The sequence below is a fragment of the Hoplias malabaricus genome, chromosome 9 (genome assembly GCF_029633855.1).
Source record: "Hoplias malabaricus isolate fHopMal1 chromosome 9, fHopMal1.hap1, whole genome shotgun sequence".
NCBI classification, from domain to species: Eukaryota; Metazoa; Chordata; class Actinopteri; order Characiformes; family Erythrinidae; genus Hoplias; species Hoplias malabaricus.
The window spans coordinates 38,937,986-38,954,627 of NC_089808.1; the positions used below are offsets into that span (position 1 = coordinate 38,937,986).

Consider the following 16,642-nt stretch of genomic DNA (forward strand, 5'->3'; position numbering starts at 1 on the left):
CTAATGGTGCTTTTTCACTACGTGGTGCCTATAGTACTCGACTCGGCCGTTTTGGTTCTTCACTAGGCAAATCTGGTACCTGGTACTTCTTTAGTACCTGCTCGCTGGTGATTCCAAGTGAGCAGAGTAGGGACTAAATGTGGTGTGAAAACCTTGCAGAGAGCTGATTGGCCAGAGAGACCTGTCAATCACAATGAAATGCAGACGTCCATCACTAACTCACCATTTGTAAAATCTCCAGCGATAGCAGTTTTTATTCGACACCATGGTCTGTTGAAGACGTTAAAATGCACCTTGGATCAGTGGTTGACGTAATAATCCAGCAAGAGCTGCAACAAGGAACAAAAAACTACTGAACTGAACAGCAACACGCCAATACACGATGAGTAAACAATGCTTTAGTTCACCACCACCATTGTTATGGTTTCCAAAGCCACTGGATCCCATTAGTGACAGGGTTTTGCAATGTCACTGCCTATTTTACAAGAGGATAGGTCTGGGGTAGTGGAAAACAAATCTGGTACCAGGGGCCAAAAAGTGAGTAGGGCATCATGCAGTGTGAAAGCAAAATAACTCCGTCATTGCTGCACAATTGGGAAAAACACATCAGTGAATTAAAGAAAACATTAACGCAGTGGGTTCTTGATCAAGTAGAAGCCTTATTTTAATTGCTCAGAAAAGTACAAAGTCAGGAACAAGTGCAGCAACCACATACTTGAATGTTTCCACAAGGTGCATATTTTAATATTAAAGGTCCAATAAGTTACTCTGTTGTTTGCTGATGAGCTGAAGGCTGAGTTCATTTACACTTATCGAATGTTTGTAACATGAGACCACAGGAAACCTTCATTTATTACAAACAAAGAGCAGAAAAATTAGAACACATCTTGAATTCTTAGAAAATGACATGTACAGGATGTTTTCTAATGTATTTTAGAAGATGAGTTCAAATTACTATAATGTCTGGCTTTAATACACACCAATTTCATACCAGATTTAACTTCAGTGTCAGCCCCACTGCAACCCGTAAGGTTTTTAACTATTCAGGTGTTTTAAACAGCCGTTTTGAACCACATTAACAGCCATTATTTATTCATGGTGGGTTTACTGAATTGTTAAATAGCTAGAGCTATCTACGCTCCAAGGCCAACACGACTGAGTGAATGCATACATATTCATACGCGGTCGACTCTTCCGACCCTCTCCTTTCCTTGAATGAAATGCTTAATAAAGACACAAAAAAAGAGAGACTGACCCACACTTAAAACTTTGGTAAATGCTTTTCCCACATGTGTGTCCCCAGTGAGCTTTTAAGGCAATATGGATGGATTCATGCTTAAACCAGACTCGTATGTTCTCATGCATCATGCACCTTGGTGTTCCTAAAACAGACATGTATGACTACAACTCAGCTTCCCAGCAATTACAGCCACTGCCTCCATGGCTTTAACATTAACATGGTTAAACTCACAGATCACGACTAAACACAGACGGATATTTGGGAGATTGAGGGCAAAGCATTGTCTGTTAAAGCCTCTCTCTTCTGAGTCTTCACTGTCTGCATGGTTTTAAACATGGACTTTGACACTGTACTCTGCTCAGAGTGAAGCACTGAATGGACTTGTTTCAAATGCGTACATCACGCCTGCATCAGTTAATTATACTACGTCAACAGTTTTGTCTTTCCATTCACACACATTTTGCAATAATAGGGCGTAGGTTCCCACATCGCTACAGCAACAACCTCTACTGTTCTGGGAAGGATTTACACTAAAGGGCCTAGCCTGTGCACTTTAGTAAATAACACCAGTGTAGTTTAGCTGTAGCCTTTTCCCCCTCATTATACTCCATCTCAGAAACAAGAGGGACATTGGCTGCATTACGGATGGCTGCAGCAGCCACAGAAAACTTCATTACTGAAGTGATTCAAAGTCCTATTTGAACTGGATGAGTATCAGGAGGGTGTTTGTAATGAAACATTTTACTTCTCCTCAGGGGTGAAAGTCCTGCATCCGGATGGTGTTAAAATGACCACAGGGCAATCTTTCAATGCGCTGTATTTTCTACAAACCTGGTTATTTGGGTCACGTTTAACGTTAGGTGTTTAAGGCTCTCACAGTGATACAACCAGGAATTATAATCACCTTTCAGCTTGCCCTAGGGTATCTGGTTTGTATCCGGATGGGACTAACTGGGGCTGGCAAAAAAGAGAGTAGGCAATTCAGCCTATAATTTTCTTAGACGAAGAGGGAGAAAACCCCACATGGTCGATCTGGACGGACATAAAATCACAGAGTAGTAAATTAGCCCAGGACTCAGTGTCCATTTATACGTGACGGATAATGGCTGAAGTAACATCCATTCTAATTTACTAGTTAAGTGCTTATATAATTCAAACCTAAACATCTTTATTTAGTGCTTTTCCATTTTATCTTTATTTACAGTGTCCAATTAATAATCTTTTTGTACCAATCGACATTATTAAAACACAGATGCCCAACATTTGAATGCTAGGATGGGGAAATGTGATGTTCAGTTAGGAATCGAGTTATTTTGATGCGCTGGACTAATATTTGATATTCAATAACATGTTTTGCCTGATGGAATTATGGGAGTTGCTGGGTTAAGCCGAGCACATAAACGTTTAACACAGTGCTTCAGTTCACAAACGTAGGACAGAACAGGAACAGAGATGAACGGGACTCCGAGGGATGACATCTTAAAACGCAACATATCCAGGAGCTGTAAATACATATTCACATTTATATCAGTTCTAAATACAGTCCTGGGACAAGACAGACATCCCCCTGCAGCACACAGCCCTTTACACACTGTTCCAGGGGTTAAAATACAAGGGAAATCATTCTTACTCAAGATGGTATAAACTTTTCACTCCAAAAAAGGGGTGCTGTTCTGTGCGGCTGTTAAACAGTTTGGTCTCATGTAAGACGGTAAAAGAGTGACATGTGTCTCGCACCCTCCTTCTCTGGACTGTGGCATAAGAAATTCTCAGATGACCTTGGATTAAAAAAGTCCAGTAGGGCTCATAAACCCAACAACGAAGTGTAACAACATATACAAACTTTACATTAAATAACGCTGGCCTTTTTTTTTTGCCAGTAGGTTTTCACAATGTTCAAGGATACTGAGAAAGGTGTCCAGTACACTGGACGATCATCAGTAGGTTAAAATCCTCCTAAACAAGAGACAGAAAGGGCTGGTAACGTCTCTTCTGAAGTGGACATGGTGTTTAAGTGGTGCGCATGGCCAAGGCCTGTTCCAGTTCTTGTCTTCGTTGTTGGATCTGTGTTTGAAGAAGAAATCATAAACATCTATTAATTTAAGCAACCACACAAACAGTCTCTCTCAACTCTCTCTCTCTCTCTCGCTCTCTCTCTCTCTCATCAGCCATGGATGTAGAGAGAGAACAAAGTGTGCTAGTTCCCTTTCCCTGCTTTGTCCTGGGGATTAAAAAACATCAGCATGTTCCCTTCTCCCTCACCTTGCAGTAGAAATAGCGACTGACAGCTTCTTGAGACCAGGGCTGGTTATAGAACTCCGCTCTCCTCTCCTCCTCAGGGTTCCCCACCACATCCGTCATGAGCTGTAACAGGTGACCAAATAGAATAAAAAAAAATTAGGAAAGAAAAACATGACAAAAGATTTTACATTCTTTCCTCCTTCAGATCTATTGCTTACAATGCCTCTCTCTCTCACACACACTCTCTCTCACCCTCCCAGCCTGGAGCGCTCTGTGATAATGTGAACTTAAACTGAGAGTCAGAATGGCTGGTTTTAGCTCCTGCTGCTTTAAACTGTACTGAGCCGCTGAGAAGTGAGGAGCAGAAGATCTGGTTTTTAGCTGCTTCTGTTCAGTTCTATTTCTTCTCTGTTCTGGCTTTCTTCGTTTTTATTCAGTGCTCTTATTTCTCTGTGTTTTTTGCTGTGTTTTTCCTCATCTTTGGTGCAGCGCATCAGGTAGTGTCTCAGTCACACAGCTCCAGGGACCTGGAGGTTGTGGGTTCAAGTCCTGCTCCGGATGACTGTCCTTGAGGAGTGTGATGTGTTCTCCCTGTGTCTGCGTGGGTTTCCTCCGGGTGACTGTGTGTGACGAGTGTGTTGTGTTCTCCCTGTGTCTGCGTGGGTTTCCTCCGGGTGACTGTGTGTGAGGAGTGTGTTGTGTTCTCCCTGTGTCTGCGTGGGTTTCCTCCGGGTGACTGTGTGTGAGGAGTGTGTTGTGTTCTCTCTGTGTCTGCGTGGGTTTCCTCCGGGTGACTGTGTGTGAGGAGTGTGTTGTGTTCTCTCTGTGTCTGCGTTGGTTTCCTCCGGGTGACTGTGTGTGACGAGTGTGTTGTGTTCTCCCTGTGTCTGCGTGGGTTTCCTCCGGGTGACTGTGTGTGACGAGTGTGTTGTGTTCTCCCTGTGTCTGCGTGGGTTTCCTCCGGGTGACAGTGTGTGAGGAGTGTGTTGTGTTCTCTCTGTGTCTGCGTGGGTTTCCTCCGGGTGACTGTGTGTGAGGAGTGTGTTGTGTTCTCTCTGTGTCTGCGTGGGTTTCCTCCGGGTGACTGTGTGTGAGGAGTGTGTTGTGTTCTCTCTGTGTCTGCGTGGGTTTCCTCCGGGTGACTGTCTGTGAGGAGTGTGGTGTGTTCTCCCTGTGTCTGTGTGGGTTTCCTCCGGGTGACTGTCTGTGAGGAGTGTGGTGTGTTCTCCCTGTGTCTGTGTGGGTTTCCTCCGGGTGACTGTGTGTGAGGAGTGTGGTGTGTTCTCCCTGTGTCTGTGTGGGTTTCCTCCGGGTGACTGTGTGTGAGGAGTGTGGTGTGTTCTCCCTGTGTCTGTGTGGGTTTCCTCCGGGTGACTGTCTGTGAGGAGTGTGGTGTGTTCTCCCTGTGTCTGTGTGGGTTTCCTCCGGGTGACTGTCTGTGAGGAGTGTGGTGTGACCCACAGCGACCCTGAACTGGATAAGGATTACAGACACTGAATGACTGAATGAGCCTCGTCTTTATGCTCTCATACAGACACAGGCCCAGCGCTGTAATTGGAGAGATTTCTAATTCTAATGTTTCTGACATCAGAAGCAGAACAGAACCAGAACAGCTCGTTCTGTCCCATTTTTTTAAATACGGGCAGCGCACAAAAATGATCTGGATGGACGTCAGATCCCCAAATTAATGTGTAGAGGCACTGAACAAAGGATTTCTTTATCGTGTGTCTGGTTTAATGAATGCAATCAGGGAAAGTTTCTTTTCTGAACCACCAAATGTTCATAATCATGATTAGTATAACCCTACAATTTAGAATTATTAACACATTACTCCATTATTAACTGAACTATTTTTATATTACTGTCCAATTCATTATAGTGTTATGATGAAAAGAATAGTGCAGTCCATTTTCACCTTAAGGTCTCGGTTCTGGGAACAGATCCAGTCCTGAATGTAGCCCTTTGGATCTCTGGAGAAACTGAGCATGAAATCTCTCTGGATCTTCAGCTGGTTGATGGACTCGATGGTCTCATGAATCTGAGGAGTCACAGAGACACAAGGGGAACTGTGTGACACAGGAAGGGAACTTCAGAAACACTGTTCTCAGTTTGTTTGCACAGACATAGTGTATCAGCAGGGAATTAAACCATGCCTTGTTGTCCAGCAATGCAATCTCCTGCTGGTTAGCTGTGGACAGCAGAAATCCACTCATCTGAGTCTTTAACGGATCGTCCACCTCCACGTCAATGTCGTAACACGCCGTCTTTTTGTGGTCGTTGGGGTCCACGCTGTTAAGATGAGGACAAAGAGCATCTCAACTTTAAAGTGATTCTGAGGTTTATAAAGTGCTGCTCAAACACAAAGATGTATGCCACAGTGCCCCTGGTCAAAGTTTCTGGTCAAAATGTTTAGTTAAATGAAGGTAAATGACATGTCTCTTCTTCTTGTGTCTGTGTGGGTTTCCTCCAGGAGCTCCTGTTTCCTCCTACAGTCCAAACACATTTAGATAGATGAACTGACTGTGTGAAATCATACACAGGTGTGAGAATCACTGAGTGAGTGTGTGAGTGACTGGGTGAGTGTGTGAAACTGTCCACAGGTGTGAGTGTGAGTGAGTGACTGGGTGAGTGTGAGAAAGTGCCCACTGGTGTGAGTGTGTGAGTGACTGGGTGAGTGTGTGAAACTGTCCACAGATGTGAGTGTATGAGTGACAGGGTGAGTGTGTGAAACTGTCCACAGGTGTGAGTGACTGGGTGAGTGTGTGAAACTGTCCACAGGTGTGAGTGTGTGAGTGACTGGTTGAGTGTGTGAAACTGTCCACAGGTGTGAGTGTGTGAGTGACTGGGTGAGTGTGTGAAACTGTCCACAGATGTGAGTGTGTGAGTGACTGGGTGAGTGTGAGAAAGTGCCCACTGGTGTGAGTGACTGGGTGAGTGTGTGAAACTGTCCACAGGTGTGAGTGTGAGTGACTGGGTGAGTGTGTGAAACTGTCCACAGGTGTGAGTGTGTGAGTGACTGGGTGAGTGTGTGAAACTGTCCACAGGTGTGAGTGTGAGTGACTGGGTGAGTGTGTGAAACTGTCCACAGGTGTGAGTGTGAGTGACTGGGTGAGTGTGTGAAACTGTCCACAGGTGTGAGTGTGAGTGACTGGGTGAGTGTGTGAAACTGTCCACAGGTGTGAGTGTGTGAGTGACTGGGTGAGTGTGTGAAATTGCCCACAGGTGTGTGTGTGTGTGTGTGTGAGTGACTGGATGAGCGTGTGAAAGTGCACACAGGTGTGAGTGTGTGAAACTGTCCACAGGTGTGTGTGTGTGTGTGTGTGAGTGACTGGGTGAGCGTGTGAAAGTGCACACAGGTGTGAGTGTGTGAGTGACTGGGTGAGTGTGTGAAACTGTCCACAGTTGTGAGTGTGTGAAACTGTTCACATGTGTGAGTGTGTGAGTGACTGGGTGAGTGTGTAAATTGCTCACAGGTGTGTGTGTGTGTGAGTGACTGGGTGAGCGTGTGAAAGTGCCCACAGGCAATAATTTGTCCAGTGGTGTCTGTCTGTGTAGACAGACATGACAGTGTTTCCCTTTTGAAGCTGCGGTGGTCAGTTTGTGGTCAGTTTGTGGTCTGTGTGTGATAAGTGTGTGGTCAGTACCTGATGACGTGATTGATTACGATGGGGTCGGGAGGCAGCAGCAGGTTGGTGAGTCTCTGAGGAATCTCACTGAACTTCAGACGAGGACAGTCGAAGATCTGAAAGGAAAACAAGTCCACATCTGTGAAACGAGTCCTGTTTACTTCACTCAGAGGGGGACGAAGGGGATGATACAGATGTTACTACATCTGGACCTCTGTACATAACAATATACAACTTAACTCTCACACACAGCAAACATGTGAATCACAGCAGGTGCAGCACTCAGCAGAAACTCACACACGGGGGAATGAAGGAGCTTTTTGTTTTTTGGAGGCTTGGGGGGTGGGGGGTCAGCTTTTTTAGAGGATGCTTATACAGACTACCTTTCTGTTGCTAAGCAACAACAGCACCTTAGCTGTCAAACTGACCCAAGAACGAAATGCACTGAAGGGTGAAGTTAGTTTGGTTGTTTATTCTCTAAAAACCTCATAATTTAAACAATGACCTTTCTTGTTCAGTTTATCAATAAATGTTATTTACACCTTATCCCTGAACCCCGAGTCTCTGTTCATGTTTCCACTAATTTATTTTTGTATATTTTATAAAGATTTAAGATTTTGTCAAATTCTTGTTGATTTTGCATGATCAAACTTTTAAATGATAGAAATAATAATACATTTTAAAAATATTATTATAACTTCTACATCTTTATCTTAAGTTCTAGTTTTAATTTGCAATGAATTATTTTTGTCTGTTCAATTGTAATTTTTTATTATAAACTGTAAAGAACAGCTTGAGATTTCAAATTATTTCAGAAGATGACACACAACAAAAAAAGATACACAACATTAAAAAATATGAATATATATATTTTATATAAATACTTTTATGTTTAAATATGTAGCTTTAAAATAAATAAAACACAATGAGTTTTTTACTCATTTATTTATGTATTTTTATACCATTTTTTAAATTTCATGTTCTTGTTTAATCAGTACAACCAACCTCACAAACAATCACCCGGACGAAACCCACGCAGACACAGAGAGAACACACCACACTCCTGACAGACAGTCACCCGGAGGAAACCCACGCAGACACAGGGAGAACACACCACACTTCTCACAGACAGTCACCCGGAGGAAACCCACGCAGACACAGAGAGAACACACCACACTCCTCACAGACAGTCACCCGGAGGAAACCCACGCAGACACAGGGAGAACACACCACACTTCTCACAGACAGTCACCCGGAGGAAACCCACGCAGACACAGAGAGAACACACCACACTCCTCACAGACAGTCACCCGGAGGAAACCCACGCTGACACAGGGAGAACACACCACACTCCTCACAGACAGTCACCCGGAGGAAACCCACGCAGACACAGAGAGAACACACCACACTCCTCACAGACAGTCACCCGGAGGAAACCCACGCAGACACAGGGAGAACACACCACACTTCTCACAGACAGTCACCCGGAGGAAACCCACGCAGACACAGAGAGAACACACCACACTCCTCACAGACATTCACCCTGAGGAAACCCACGCAGACACAGAGAGAACACACCACACTCCTCACAGACATTCACCCTGAGGAAACCCACGCAGACACAGGGAGAACACACCACACTCCTCACAGACAGTCACCCGGAGGAAACCCACGCAGACATAGGGAGAACACACCACACTCCTCACAGACAGTCACCCGGAGGAAACCCACGCAGACATAGGGAGAACACACCACACTCCTCACAGGCAGTCACCCGGAGGAAACCCACGCAGACACAGAGAGAACACACCACACTCCTCACAGACAGTCACCCGGAGGAAACCCACGCAGACATAGGGAGAACACACCACACTCCTCACAGACATTCACCCGGAAGAAACCCACGCAGACACAGGGAGAACACCCCACACTCCTCACAGACAGTCACCAGGAGGAAACCCACGCAGACACAGGGAGAACACCCCACACTTCTCACAGACAGTCACCCGGAGGAAACCCACGCATTTTAAATTATGTTTATTTTGATGATGACTATGAAAATGATGACAATGTTGGTAATTATTTTTATGAAAAATCAAACCTTGAGATGCAACAGCAATAATATTTCTTTAGAAAAACATAAATACAAAAAACATTTTTCATGTTTAAAATATGTGTTAAAATACACAAAATACAGTGAGTTTTAAATAATCAAAGCAAACAATTAAGTGAAGCAATAAATAAACACTACTGCATGTATTACTGAAAGCTACAATGAATTCATAATAGCAGAAGTTATTATTATTGATACTCACTCTTTCCCCGGCAGTAAGAATGGAGGGGTTAGTTACCTGTTGAAAGTACTTGTCACAGTTGATGTACTCCTTCTCGTGGGAGTCCTGTAGCTTGTTGGTCTTGACGTACTGCCACAGGGCCTGGATGATGCAAGAGCGCGTCTGTGTGTGGATTCCCAGTAGACGGGCCAGTCGAGGGTCCAGCTTAAACTGGGGGGGCTGGGAGGGGTTAAAAAAGCAGTAAAGGCTGTAAGATTATGGCACATCGACTTGGTGTCGAGTCTGAGGATGTACTTGATGCTACTGTGTGTAATGTCCGTATAAAGCTAGTGAAATAACAGCAGATACACCCTCCACAATTATAATCATTGCTTATTACAATTATACAGTTCTGTAAGCAAGTGATAAACAGTGTCTAACATCATCAAATTCTTTCAGCATTGTTCATACATCTAGTGGTGTCCTACATTCTGTGTGTCCTGAATCATTAGGTGCCTATAGGAATAATCCAGCAGTTCACGTCTCACCTGGTAATCCAGCATGAGGAGCAGAGTGCAGCGTACATTCACGTCTCCGGGCCTCTTCACCTGGAAGCCATCCGTCTCCTGGGTCGTGGGAGTGCGATGCCACTGTCAGCAAAAAAAATTAAAATGCAACATATCAAGAACCTGCAGATAAAAATAAATGCAGGGACCTGAAAAAATGCAGTGAATGATTTTGTTCGTCTGGGTGAAACCTGACCCTCAAATTCACAACCCTCTGAAGCATGAGCCAATTAAAAACAAAGATGAACAGTGCTTTTCTTTCTGGAAATAAAACCTGCAAAAGCAAGAGGCTGAACCTATTTATTTTTTTTTTTCTTCATCCCCAAACTTTTGCAAAATTTAACCCAATTATTAGTCATCCACACATTAGTGAGTCTCTGGTGTTAGCACAAATTGTACTGGAATTAACGCCACAAACCAACTCACAATGACTATAGGGGAAGGCAAACTGCCCAGACCTGTCACATCAGCTGATAGACAGTCAGTAGCCAGTGCTACGTAGAATAATCCTACCCACCCAAAAAGTGAGGCGAACCGTGCAAGGCCTCACAGTCTCAGAAGGCTGGGGCATCACTGAGGACTCAACACATGACCTCCTGATGATCGGGCTGCCACTCAGGGCCCTCCTGTAATATCAGTTGTTGTTCACAGCAAACATAAAATCCCAGATTAATGAGTTATTTATTTTTAGCCATTCACCAAACTGTACTTTCCATCCAGATTAGAGTTTTGTTTCACTGTTGTGAAAAGTGAAAGTCTGGTCTGACCACTTAACTCTCAAATCCTGAAAAACATTGGCTTCCATTAACTGTTATGTACCTAAGCTTTTTTCTTTTGCTCCTGCGTATCCTATCACTGTATTAAAGAAGCACAGAGTTGTCTTTAGTAAAGGATGCTCAGTGGTGAACATATTTAGAAATCAGAAAAAGAGTGTGACTGACCAATTAAACCAATCAATAACCCCTTTTCAACAAGTGAGCACAGTTCTGGTGTTAATGAATCATCAGTGACGTGTTTTACTCAAAACACCACAAGAATCAAACCCCACAGCAGCGTTCTTCCTGTGTCTACATATACCTTTTTAGAACAGCTGGTTTCAGCGCCTGTTTCTTTAAATGATAATGAGCCGCTCGCTGTTCACCCCGACCCTGAGCGCACAGCAGTGAGGAGCGAGGAGCAGAAGCTCTGGCTTTTAGCCGTTTTCCCTCAGTTCTCTTCCTTCTCCGTTCCCGTTTTCTCTGTTTTTACTCAGTGCTCTTATATCCTTGCGCTCATCTATGCGCTTTCACATAAAGGCGGGTCCAGCGCTGTGATTGGAGACTGAGACGGAGGGGGCGGAGCAATTGTGAAGTCTCTGCACTGGATGTCAGAAGCAGTGCAAAACCAGAAAGTCTCAATTTAACCCATGGATATCCAGTGGACACAAGGCCCACATGAATGTGCATTTTTTTCATAACGTGTCCCTTTTAAATGAGTTTAAGGGGCACAACGTTGTTCAAAGTGTGAACAAAGAGAGTCCGCCTGTCTGCTGTGCGCTATATTCAAACATCCCTGCGATGTCAAACGAGAAATCAGCTATTCAGAGTTTTATGGTGGACCTAATTAGAGAATACCGTCATTAAAACCAGAGAGGGGCTTTTGAAGTCTGCAGCGCTGAAGCTATGCATCAGGGACTTAAAAAGATGCTATAAAAATTCTTTAGGGCCACCTCGGTACGCTCTGTCTTGTTTGTTATTCTAAAACTATGGCATGTCATCCAGTTGTCCTCCCCACTCGGTTTGAAAGGAAAATCATAACGGCAGTGACTCACAGCTCAACTCAATTAGCGTCGCTGGACACTGGATGGGCTTTCAAGGCCTCTCCACACAGGTAAATCACTCTTTTATTACGCGTCTCTATCTGGTATGTGGCTTGATGAAAACGCTCAGGCACCAAGGACAGCTTAAAGTGCCGTGGAATGAATGCACCAAAATACTGCCATCCACAGCTCGGCAGGACGGATACCGCCAGGCAAAAAAGAACGGCCTGAAAGCAGCACAATGCTAAAAGGAGGGGTCAGCTCTCCAGAGATGAGGACCGCCTCCACAGGAGCGCGCTCACAAGAGCTGAAGGCTTCCAGCGAAGTCCATAAATATTAAGCGGGCGAAGCAGCTGGGAACGTTCCCTTGTGTAATGTAAATGCCTGAGTCTGCCTTAATAGCACCTGTGCACAATGGCTCCTCCACTGAAACAGAGTCGACTGGCCAGGAGTCTCTCGAGTTCAGTCCATTTTAAGGAGAGTTTGGTAAGTTTTTTTGCCTTCAGCCGTGCATTTTTGTTCCCAAGAACGCTGCGCTAAGCTTGATCCTCGCCGCAGGGCCATCTCTCCAAAGTGTCATGGGCGATGTTTTATGTAAGATATTGCTATGGAAACCAGGAAGATATTTTTTTAAGGAGTTTAGATGACTGAACTTTCCCTACAATATTAAGAACCGACTTTTACACTCAGTGAAGGACTGACTCCACGAACACCGCTGCAGCAGGGCTGAACGATTCGGGGAAAATATCTCCAACCAATATATCGACACGTTAGAAAAAAATGCACTTGTTTAGTACCATACCAAACCCCACACTGTGACGCAGGACTACCCAATGGTTTTTTGTGCGCTGCTCGAGTCTGAAAAATATACAGATTTTTGATCTCCTTTCTCACGCAAAGTGCAGAGACTTTAGAATGGCCCCGCCCCCTCGTCTAAGTCTCTCCAATCACAGAGCTGGACCTGCATTTATGTGAGAGAGCAAAGATGAGGTTAAATAGAGCAAAACAGACGCAATGAGCACAGAGAAATAAGAGCACTGAGTAAAACACAGAGAAAACAAGAGTTGAGAAGAAAGAGAACAGAGTGAAAACGGCTAAAAACCAGAGCTTCCGCTCCTCGCTCCTCACTGCTGTGCGCTCGGGGTCGGGGCGAACAGCGAGCGGCTCATTATCATTTAAAGGAACAGGCGCTGAAAGCGGCCATTCTGAAAAGGGATAGGGGAGACAGGGGAGAAAGCTGCTGTGGAGTAGTGAGAGGACTGTCCTGCAAGAACCCCCAGATTTGAGGGTAAAGTTACCTGGCTACACTGAGAAAGCCTGATTGGTGGAATACTTCCCAAGTCTAAGAAGATCTGACTTCAGTTCTGAGTGCTGAATGTGCCAGACTGTCTTTCAGTTGTGGTTGTTCTCATGTACACAGCACCGCGTCTGTTTGCTTTTGACTGGTCTAACTCTACCTTGCCCTTGATAATGTCCGCTAGAATTAACCCTGCAGCTCTGGCGATTCCAAAACTGCACTCCTTCATGTTGTGATTCTGAATTAACTACGATTAATCTTTCAGCCCTACGTCACAGCACCTGAGATTACAGCCAGACATTCTCTCGAATTAGCCGCCTCTTCATTAAAGATGGCCTCAGGGATTTGACTGCACTCAGAGCCCAATCGATTCAGGAAGGGCAGCAGGCCCCAAGCTTTCAATGCCATTAGATTGATTTTTGAGGTATTTCTGATTCTTCCAAGAATAAAGATTTGTGGAGAATTAAACGTACGTCTGCAAACCAAATCCATAATTTCTAAGGCCATTTTTTAAAATGTGGAGATGCACGAGGTACGGATGGATCCTCACCTCCACTAAGTGGTTATCAGGGCCGTACAGGTCCTTATCCAGCTCAATAACCAGGCTCTTGAAGAAAGAGGAGAATTTCCTCTTCTGCTTTCCAGGCTGCGACAGAGGGAGAAACTCAGACAACAACAACAACAACAACAACACTTCATAATTCAACACGGCACAAAGGTCCTGTAGCAACATGACTTTACCCCAAACCAGAAAGCAACAAACTTGGGCCAGAGCATGTCACAAACATTGAACTCTGGTTAAACACGTTTTCTCAAATCAACCTTAGTGTTTCACAAATATCACAGCAGTTTTGTGTGTTGGTCCCGTCAGGGAAAGACTGAGAGTTCAATCTTCAGTAATGCCTCAGCCAATCTACGCCAGGAGTCAGACAAGATCTTGCCTAGCTCTCTATGAGTGGGTAGGAGGGTCCTCTGTCTCTCCCCATCACTCAGTGCAATACCAGCCAGCGCATGTGTCTGTAAGCATAGGTAAGCTAGCTCCTATGACATGGCAGGGGTTCGAAAAGGATGTGGTGCCTGCCTACACACATCTCAGACGAAGACTTGATGAAGACGCATCTCAGCTTGGTTTCTGAAGAAGAACTACTGTAGGAGCAATTAGTAAGGATTAAAACTGCGGAGATTAAATTAACTTCCATTCATATATTTCTAAAAATAGACCAATAAAACTGATATTCTGAGCTCTCCGACAGTTCTCCACCAAAGGATACATTTTAACACAGTTATTTCTTAGCTGAAGATCTCCATAAATCTGAGCTCTGTGCCTCCCTCATTATTATTTACGCCATGCCGAACAGCACTGGTTTATTCACACATTTTAAAACATTTACACATTTACCCAGTGTGCCCACCGCCAGTGGCATGCTCAGACAGCCCCAATTCATTCATTTTCAATGAGAGAGAGCGACGCTACGCCGCGAGCAGCACAGCAAACGTTACTGGGACACGATGAGTGATAAAGTCCAGTTCAGTTCTTTACGCAAACGACACATTTTAATCCTTCCTTGTGTTCACTGTGTGATCAAAAAACACCTCTTCCACTCCAACAACAGTTTGATTCACAGAAACATAACCATGCTTTATATTTTCAGTCTGAATCAAATACATAACGAATAACCAGTACTCAATGTTAATACACAGTGTCATTGGGGTGGTGTCCCTGCGCTGCTCAGAGGATCTCAGAAACCCCACGGTGAGGGAAAGACTCCAACTTGCCCTTAAGCGATGTGGCGAACATACTGTACACTCTGTAGAGACAACTTTTAACTGTCCTTAATAGACACGTCCAGACGAATATGAAAACTGCTGCGTTATCTATGCCAGTCCAGTAGGGGGCCATAGCACCTCTTGAAGAGAGGCTTCACACCGAGAGATTTAATCCCAGATCACGCTATACTCCCTATGTAGAGGGCTACACAAGTCATAAATTACTGAATCTTGATTTGTACAGTGCATTATATATTTCTAATACATTCATTCATTCATTATCTGTAACCCTTATCCAATTCAGGGTCACGGTGGGTCCAGAGCCTACCTGGAATCATTGGGCACAAGGAGGGAATACACCCTGGAGGGGGCGCCAGTCCTTCACAGGGCAACACACACTCACACATTCACTCACACACTCACACCTACGGACACTTTTGAGTCGCCAATCCACCTACCAACGTGTGTTTTTGGACTGTGGGAGGAAACCGGAGCACCCGGAGGAAACCCACACGGACACAGAGAGAACACACCACAGTCCTCACAGACAGTCACCCGGAGGAAACCCACACGGACACAGGGATAACACACCAACTCCTCACAGACAGTCACCCGGAGGAAACCCACACAGACACGGAGAGAACACACCAACTCCTCACAGACAGTCACCCGGAGCGGGAATCGAACCCACAACCTCCAGGTCCCTGGAGCTGTGTGACTGCGACACCTACCTGCTGCACCACCGTGCCGCCCTATTTCTAATACAGCATCATTTATATGTGGGAATCTGGGCTAGACTGTAGTTTAATGCCTAGTGTGCTTCACTACAGAGGGAGTCAGTAGCCCCTGATGCTGAACCAACATGGTCTGCGTACGACCTCTGGCGTGTTGATGACTGTCTCACTGTTGCTAAGGGTGAGAGACATTCACTCAGGTAAGGGTCTGGTCACACTCTTCATCCAGATTGGAGTTTCCTTCGCGAGGTATTTTCTGAAGTTCCGAGATGTAAGCATGTAGATGCCATTTTTTAAAATCAGATTTTGTCCTCAATTTAATGGTCATCACTTCTACCCATTAACCAAGATTTCCCCCAGTCACCCAATGCCACCAAGAGCTGAGGGCGCGTCTATGTTATATGTTCCCCCTGGGACATGTGAAGCCCAATTCAGCTTCGTTTCAAACTACTAACACAATGCCAATGGAGCTCAACACGCTTGGAGGACAATATGAAGTGTCAGGATCTATTATGAGAGCTTACAGAAACCCATATTGGCCAGCACTGCGCTTGAGTTGAGGGGGAGAGCGATGGCCATTCTACCCACTCAGAGAGAGCAACACTTGGACTCCGGACCTTGGACAGCTGAGGTATCACTGGGTAATGCATCAACAATGCAACAACTGAGCAGGGGTTTAGTGTGTTATACTTAGTATGTTTTTATGATGATTGTACACCACAGTAATCATGTATGAGTCTGTGTTCACTCACATCATCAAGCAGTTTGCCTTCCACTCGCAGCTCCCAGGAGGCAATGCTGCCCTCTGAATCGTCAGAGTCAGGCTTCGCAGGGTTAAACGTGTTGGAGATGTACAGTCGGAGCTTCCGCTTTTGCTGCAAACAGAAAAGATAAATTACATGTCCAAACGTTTGTAGACACTCCTTGTAACCAGTGAACCCAGATACTGTAAACAGCACCCACTGTGGACACAAAGCTTGTGTATAATCTCTCCACAGAAAGGCATGGAATGACAGAAGACACTCTGGAGCAGCTGCACATGAGTCTAATGTCAAGTGTTGGCTACCAGAGTAATTCAACAGTCTTGGTAAGATTGGGGG

General features: G+C 44.9%; 1 protein-coding gene across 1 annotated transcript in view; it reads right to left on the reverse strand.

The window, feature by feature from the left end:
• Nucleotides 1-662: 662 nt before the first annotated feature.
• Nucleotides 663-16,642, reverse strand: part of smarcd3a (SWI/SNF related, matrix associated, actin dependent regulator of chromatin, subfamily d, member 3a) — a 37,049-nt gene continuing 21,069 nt past the window's right edge. The window contains exons 5-13 of the mRNA XM_066681677.1: nucleotides 16,295-16,417; nucleotides 13,592-13,687; nucleotides 9,929-10,030; nucleotides 9,459-9,620; nucleotides 7,126-7,223; nucleotides 5,635-5,770; nucleotides 5,397-5,519; nucleotides 3,503-3,604; nucleotides 663-3,304 (exon numbers count right to left, since the gene is read on the reverse strand). Coding sequence (XP_066537774.1) covers nucleotides 3,251-3,304; nucleotides 3,503-3,604; nucleotides 5,397-5,519; nucleotides 5,635-5,770; nucleotides 7,126-7,223; nucleotides 9,459-9,620; nucleotides 9,929-10,030; nucleotides 13,592-13,687; nucleotides 16,295-16,417 — 996 coding nt within the window. The 3' untranslated portion in view covers nucleotides 663-3,250. The remainder of the gene's footprint in view (nucleotides 3,305-3,502; nucleotides 3,605-5,396; nucleotides 5,520-5,634; nucleotides 5,771-7,125; nucleotides 7,224-9,458; nucleotides 9,621-9,928; nucleotides 10,031-13,591; nucleotides 13,688-16,294; nucleotides 16,418-16,642) is intronic.